At 43.2% G+C, this 8,232-nt stretch overlaps 1 protein-coding gene across 1 annotated transcript in view; it reads right to left on the reverse strand.

Moving 5' to 3' along the window:
- Nucleotides 1–736: 736 nt before the first annotated feature.
- LOC104074129 (protein tweety homolog 3-like) overlaps nt 737–8,232 on the reverse strand; it is a gene marked incomplete at its 5' end in the record, with an annotated part of 33,557 nt that continues 26,061 nt past the window's right edge. The window contains 1 exon segment of the mRNA XM_009574154.1: nt 737–832. Within this exon segment, the coding sequence (XP_009572449.1) occupies nt 761–832 (72 nt within the window).

Below are 8,232 nucleotides of genomic sequence, written 5' to 3' on the forward strand. Positions count from 1 at the left end.
GTTGACTGGTGCTGGGACTCCCTGCTCCTCCTCAAGAATTCACATACTAGATATAGTGGGAAAGAAAAAGGGATTTTCTTAATGGATTTAAAAAAAAAAAAAGTTAACCGGGGTAGTGGAATGGTTTGCTCTAAAAGAGCCCTAGGCTCCCAAATTACAGTGGATATACAGTGACACCATGAGGCAGGGGTTTCCCTCCTCCCTCACACAGGGCACTGGACCAGAGGACTCCCAAAATGCTGTATCGTGCATTAACTCAGCTTTCCCTCGTTGTACGCTAGTCACAGGCACCGAGCCTCTGCTTCTTCATTGTTTGACAGACTGCTGATCCCACTGCAGAAGTGAAGATGATCTACCACCATCTTTTACCAAGTCCCTCTGGGAAACAGAAGGGGAAAAAAAGGGGGCAGAAGATATTCACCAACTTTTTCTGTTAAGCTACTCTGATAAAGTTGGCCCCAGGCAGGTGGACCCCGTTTCTTGCCTGGGTGCTCTCAGTTGCTTGCCTGCACGTGCTTGCTCTCTCTCGCACATCAGGTACAACAAGGTGAAGGCTTAAATTCAAAAAGGGCTTCCACTCCAGTGGGCAGGTACCAGGTTGGAGGGGTGGTCTGGACTGGAGAAACAGAAGGAGCTGCACTGGATTTTGGGCAGAACAGCAGGATTGTTCTACGAGGACAGCACAGGGGCACAGCAGTTGGCACATTGTTTAGTCTGACTGCACGTGTGGGTTTTGTTTTTTTGCTTTTGCTTTTTCACTTTAATGCACACTGCCAGCATCTGGACGAGGTTGGTTGGTGGCGAGGTATTTGGCTCTCATGCTGGAGGTGTACTAGAGGAAGACAAGACAAAAAAAAAAAAACAAACACAAACAGAACAGAAAAGTAAGTCAGAATGACTAATGTAAACACGGAACCACAGATTACGACCACCTCCCAGCATAAAATGGTCTGTATTTACAGCAAGCGTATCAAGGAGCTGCTGCTGGTTTGGTCTGACAAGGAAAGTTTCACAAGCCACTGCATTGTCAAGTCTGAGTAACATACCATCAGCCTGCTGCAAAGATGCTGGCCAGGTCAGTGCAGAGGGGCTAATGATTTATCCAACCTCTCTACAGAGAGGGAAATCCAATAGTCATTGAGTTGAAATATGCCGTACTTCGCTTGGGAGAAGAGAGGGAAATGGAAATGATGCAGATGTAAAAACCCACCTCACACCTTCATCCTCTCTTAGTCATGTTGTTGCTCTGAACCATGCCAGAAAAGGAGGTTGAAAAGAAAATGGGTGTATGCTGCATTTTTACATTGCATTTTACGGCAGTGAGGGCATCAGAAGACTGCAAGCATCACAGATGGGCAGTTTGAAAAAGAAGTGTGGAAGAATGAATCTCTGAACAATTTACGCCCAAGAAAGAACAGACCCTGTCAGGCTGGAAACAGGCTGTCATCCAACAAGATGATATTAGCTAGCAGTTATCAGATGGGTGGTAATCCACTGTGGCGTGGGATCGAACCTGCGTACCACGCAGCAGTGGATAAGACTCCAGCTTGGAGGTGAGAAGAGAAAGTCAGAAAGATGCGAGGCTGTTTTGGTTTGGGAGGGTTGTTTTTTCTTATTTTCTTTTTTATTCTAAACAAGGTAATCCAAAACAGCTCCCAGAAGCTACGGAGGTAACATATGCCTTCAGCTTTGAATAACAAGCTGAAAAGCATGTAAATAATACCCAGCAGTAAGAACAAAAAAATTTACCTCTTTATACCAATGTGTTCAATGCCTTCATCATGACCACATTACTGCTACTGGGATTCTGCTACCATGATACTAACAACCAAGCAATGAGGACAGATATTTTATTCCTCTTTTTATACCAGCTGGAGCTTGAATAATTCTATAATACCCACATCTTACTTCCCAAGAGTGCTCTCCAGCATACTGACTTTTTATCACCTTTAAAACTGAACCACATAAAATAGCTGGTTAAGCTGCCAAAGAGACTGAAAGGCAGTTCCACACCAGGAGGTACGATTTATCTTGCCCACTGGGAAAGAACATTATGAGACATCTTTAGGCTCTCAAAAGCTCAGCTGTCCAAAGGGGTTTTCAGAGAATTAACAGTATTTTATCAGTTTTCCTTCAAAGACTGACCCAGGCTGAACCTCTGCACAATAGAAGAGAGAATCTGCTCCTTTGGCAGAGCTTACCCCATCAGCACAAGATGAAGACACCTGTGGCTTATTTGCCCACTCATCTTTTAGTGTCTTCCATAATTGGAAAACTTTCTGCAGAACATTGATCTTAATATAAAACTCTGGCCCAGAAATGGCATCTATATTTAGAAGACAAAGGGTACATCTGTTCTTTCTTTTTTTAAGATGTATTTTTTGTCAGTGAGAAAGAAAAAGGTAGAAAATATCAAGCTGAGCCAGTTTAAGAACTATATTCTATACAGTTTATTAAATGTGATTACTGTTTCAGAAATAAGGTTTAGGGCATTATTAAAACATATGAGACTAACCCAACAGGCTCAGAGAGGCTTAGAAATCAAAGAACTTTCTCACAGAGTATGTAGGGCACATTTCAGATAGTACAATGCTGAAACTACCAGCCAAACATCATGCTAAGAAAGAGGGTCTTAAAAGGAAAAATGCACGTGATTGCTCATTTTCCATTTGTATTCTGTATGGTGACATGTGATAGGAGATGAGTATGAACAGATAACTTCCAGGTGCTAAGGTTTTGTAAGAAGTATATAGAAAAAAATCTCACATCATGGAAGGTTATTGTGCATCTTCCTGGACAAGTCAATATAGGTTCAGCACACAACATGCAACATCAACTTTCTTTAGAGCATTAAAAATCAAGAAGGGCCACTTGATGAACTGCATTTCAAGGATGTACAAAGTACACCCATCATGGAGGGAGAAGTCAAAAAGAATTCACTCCTTCCTCCACCAAGAAAACACCCCACAGTTGTTTAAGTGTCACTAAAACAAAGTAATCAGGAACACGAGATTTGGACAGTCAAGCGGAAGGCATTTTACATTCAAACCTACCTGCAATCCACCACAAGGAACAAATCAAGACTCAGAGTAGTCAGAGTTAGGGCTGATGTTCTCTCCTTAACTCAGGATTTTTGCACCTTGGACCTTTTCCCATTACAGTTTGAACAAGTTACTCCTTCTGTTAAAGTGTATTTTTAATGACCTTGATAAGTATGACTGAAACCTGGAAGTGGAGAGCTAACGCTTCCCTGCGCACCTCTCATAACCAGCACAGCTCTGTCAGCGTGCACTGGATCTTCAGTCACTGCATTAGACTCCATGTACGAATGATTTGCTCCGCATGCTGTTGACAGTGGTCCCTCATCCAACTCCTTCAGTGCATCCTCTGCTGGGAAGCAGAGGAAAGATGCTGTGGAATACACAGATCCCAACATCTGGACAGGCCAGCAGATGAAGACGTATCAGCAGACACTTGCCAGTCACATGGATATGAAACCAAACTACATTATCCATAGTTAAAATGACTAAGTCTTTAGCTCCTTTAAAAAGTAATTCTAAAGACTTAAAGCCTGAGCACAATTCAGAGCTAAGGAGGTCTTGGACTCTACTCTGAGACAACCGGCATACAGTGCCTGACACAGCTATAAGATATACAGTTGCATTTAGTTTCCTTTAAAGAGGAGCTTTCATAGAAGGTTAAAGAACATGCACAATGCAGTCATTCTTCCAGTACTCCCACTGGAAGTACTCATGTGCCTATACACCCTCATTTACCCTTTCAAAAACAGCATGGAGGACAAGTTTCAACCCATACCTTCACCACACTGTCAGCTACCCTAAAAAGAGTATCTAAAAGACTTCGTGTTACCGTTTCTCCTGGTGGCTTGTGCTATTCAACACAGCACACCTCTCAGTCACTTACCAGTCAGCTAGGACAAACATAGCTGATTGCACACAAGTTTATTTTTTTATTTCTTCAAAGAAAAAAAAAGTCTCTCCTTCACATTCAGCCTTATTGAGGGTATAAACTTTCATAGGTATGGTTTGCCAGCACATACTAGTTAGGTGCTTAACACATATAGCCTGTGTACAAAGTAATCATTGGTTGCAAAAAAAAAAAAATTAATGGGAATAATCACTTAACTTTAGAGACCATAAATTCTACCAACTCCTGTGAACTGTGCAGACCATAAGTACTTCACAGCTAACTGAGCCATGCTGGAAGATCACTTCACATGGTTTCACATGTGAAACCATGACTCCAAGTATAAACCATTTACTGTTTGTGGTTAAAAAACCCCACATGTATCTCTCTTCAGCTACCCTGACTTTGATTTCCTGCCAGAGCTATTCAGGTAATCCAGTAAAGACCAAAGCTTCTGGATTCAAGTTCTTAAAGGTTGATTCACCTCTCAAATAGCTAGAGCACAGTAAACACACAGGGTTTGGTATCATTATGGATGGGAGGTACAAGATGCAGGGAAACAGCCAATTCCAGCCAGTGGGTTCTGAATTCAAAGGGATTTAAGTTTTCCAAGTCAAAAGAACAGAGCTTCTGTTTGTTTTGTTTGTTTTTAAAGTCTTGGAAAGAATGCAATGCCTTTTTCTGCAGACAGCCACATTAAACTCTGGGTGTGACCTTAGGTAAACAGAAGACAGAGCAGACTGAGATCAGGTCATGTTTCAGCCCAGAGATTTCAAGTCCAGAATGAAGACACTAGAATTTCCCCCCCTCACAAGCAATATTTTATTTCATGGAATAGACCCATCTAACATTGCTACAATACCACCTGCAGGAACCAAAAGCAGAAAAACCACCATAAGCTGACGCCCGAGAGCGGTCTTTGCAAGACTTAAGACTGAAGAAAGTTGTGACCCTTTCAAGAGTGGTAGCACCACGCTTCAAGACAAGTTTGTTTGCATTCATGCACCATGGCAGAGGGCATCAAGACACCCGGTTCAGACAGCACCCTTCCCAGCATGTCACACAGCAGGCAGACAAACAGCAAGAGGCAGCAAGAATGCAGAACCAAGCAGCAACATGACAGAAAGGAATCCAATGCAAGGCTGACAAAAGTCCCAACAAGAACGGCAGAAAAGAAGGAACAGCAGCTTTATGGACATGTATTTCTGGGAACAGAATGTAAGATACAGGTCATTGATTGCATGAGCCAAAAGCAAGGGGCCCTCTGTTCCAGCTGCAACAACACCTTCCATGTGACAGTAGTTCCCTTGAAGGAGCACTGTCCTTCATACCAGGTAGCTCTAATTATACCCTATATTCAACCAAGCTAAAAAACTACTAAAAGACCACCTACTCTTTCTGTAGGCACGTGGCTTTGTCATGGACTGCGAGGGAAGAAACACTGGCTATCTTGGAGAACATCAGCAACTACAGCCCACCAGGAATTCAGACCGTGAAATGGTACTAGGAGGGCCCTGTTCACAGAGCCTGTGGGACATGGATGGGATGATTTGGACACACACAGAACAAACAAAACAGTAATAAAAGGTTTTGAAACAGAATGAAACAGAGCTTAGTGCTTATGTCTGGACCCTTAGGGAAGTTTTTTTTAAACTTGCTCCTTTCTGACTTTAAATGCAAGGATAAAAGGAGAAGCTGCACACAGATCTAACAAGCAATGAAGTAACTCTTCAGGACAGGCCATCATTACCAGCTAGGATCTTTCAAGAAATTAAAAATCATACCGAGGTGCTTAAAGCTTGTGGCAGGTAAGTATCAGTGGTTTCAGGCACATGCTGTTATGACCAATCAAGACAAACAGAACAGCAGTAGGACTCAAGGGAAGCCAAAAGCTGAATTAAGACAACCAGTCCCGACTGAAAAGCTGCTAGATTGGTTCTCTTTACTTCTAGAAAATGGTTTCTTGTGATAGGAGAACTTAAATTCTGCATTTGGAAGGCAAGGTTAGTTCTACATTCGAGCAGCACTCAGTACTAAGTGTTCAAGCTGTTCTCAAGTGTGGACTCCGAGTTGAAGCTGCTGTGAGTTAGCTTTTGTGAGGCATGGGCGCCTATAACCCTCACAACGTGCACCAGAAGCCTTTGCAAGGTTGATACTGCTCCTTGAGTCTGCACCAGAGCAAAACTGATTTTAATTTCAACCCTTGGCAGGAGGGAATGGGGTGGGAGGTGCAGAGGGAAGGAATGTGAAGAAATAAAAGGCACTGGCCTGGGATAAACAGTGCAGGGATGAAGGGAGCGGTTGGGAGTGGAGAAGGGGTTGAGCAAGAAGGACCTTTTTTCCAGTACCTGTTCCATTTGCGGGCGCTGTTACCAGTATGTCCGTGCACTGTCCGAGGGCTTAAGCTGCCAGCTCATATGGCTGCTACTGTCCATGGCAGCCAAATACAACTGTGATGACGCAAGAAAGAGAGAGAAAAAGAGAGTGCAGCCTCAACGTGCATGAAAAACACAGTGCAAGCAAGTGAAACGCTGTGGTGTGTGTCAGCGACAAGGTGGGCTCTACAACCCTAAGGGAATAGCCCTGTCGCAAGAAGGAGAAAACAGAAGGAATGAGAGAAGGAAAAAAACCAACCAAACAAACAAACAAAAAGCCAGGAAAAGTAACGGACAAACAATGCAGCAGGATCATCACATCTTAGTTTTCACCATCTGTTCACAGCAAGCTAAATGGAAGACATCAGCTCTGTTCACCCACAGGACATAACCTATTTGGATGGTTATCCCCCTCTCCTCCCTCCCCAAAAAAGGTAGGGACATGTGCACTGGTATTCCCTTTTCATCTCTCTCCTCCCACAGATGATTTCCTACGAAAAGTTACAATTTCTTCTGCCTCAGTATGGTCTCAACCACCTGCTATGGAGAGCTGTGAATACAAAAATCCCAGAAAAGCCCCCTTCCCTGCTGCCTGCCAGTATGAGAGTAGACAGTATTTTTCTTCTCTCTGCTGCCCGTCTACTATGTCCCTCCAGCAAATACATTTTTCCTATAGCCTGTTCCTTGCCTCGTCTAGGGAGACGCTCCCCTTGTCTATAGGTGCAGCACTGCACTCTCCTCCTCCAGCTCCTGCACTTCCCTATAGCCCACACTGGTGGCTGTTAAGTCAAGTTACTCTGGGAAAAAAAAAAAAAAAATCTCATCTTTATCAACTCCCAGAAACCAGCCTAAAGCACCAGGACTCAAACTCCCCCTCAGGGTATTAATGCAAACAGCTACTGAAGAACCAGGGAACTTCTTGCTTAACTAAAGCCCCTGTGGAAAGGAGTGTGCTTTCTCTGAAGCAGAAGAGCTGTAGGGGAAGGGGAAGCAGGACCTTGGTCTACAAACATTGAACGAACATATGCTTGGCAGTACCAGAGGGACAGTGCCCTTCCTATAACAGGAAACATCAGTGGTAAAGCATTTGCCACACTGTACTGTGTGCAGCACAGCAGCTCTTCTTCTGAGGACCATCTCGTTGCTGAGAGCAGATAATGCTACCAGAGCTTGCGATCAGAGTACCACCAGGGATCAGGAAAAACTCTTTGTGAAGGTTGAAAGAGGTCTGCCCAAGTACAGAGACAAGGATCAACTCTTCACTTTTCCACTTTCTCTACAGCAAGATGAACTGGTCCTTCTGAAGTGAAAACATTAATGTGATGTCCTCTTTTCCACCGCAATTCCTACTCCTTCATCCTCCAACCTTCTCTTCCTCCCCTTCCCATGAATTTGATCCACGCACCACAGAGAGTATTTTCTTTACCTATACCTGAAGACCGGTTGGTTATTAAGCATGCTACTACTCATCCTCTGTAATCACACCATCAAGTTAGTGAGCATTGTGATGACATGTTCTCCAAGTTCCGGTGTAAGTAAGGCTTACAGGATCCAGTGAAGGAGGGCAAGATTCATCTAGTTCTTACACAGACATGAAGGCAAGCCCATGTTTTATCCAGCATACAGAAATGGCTATCAGGCCACCCCAAATACCAAAACCTTCCATGAAAGTTTTTTTTCTTCCTCCATAGGAAATTAAATACAAAAATAGATTCTAAAGAAAGTAAAACAGTTGTGAAAGAAAGATTGAAAAAAAAAATCTCAACAAAAAAAATAATACAGGTTTCATCCTACCATCTCTTTAGGGCAGATTAAGGAGAGAGGTTCAGCGATAACTCTGAATTTACTGTTTTAACAAGTTTCTTTTTAAACTTGAGGAACCAATGCCACAGATAGCAAGTACACTGCATGCACATGAATCATCCTGCTG

This window comes from Fulmarus glacialis, unplaced genomic scaffold (genome assembly GCF_000690835.1).
Source record: "Fulmarus glacialis isolate BGI_N327 unplaced genomic scaffold, ASM69083v1 scaffold11380, whole genome shotgun sequence".
Lineage (NCBI taxonomy): Eukaryota > Metazoa > Chordata > Aves > Procellariiformes > Procellariidae > Fulmarus > Fulmarus glacialis.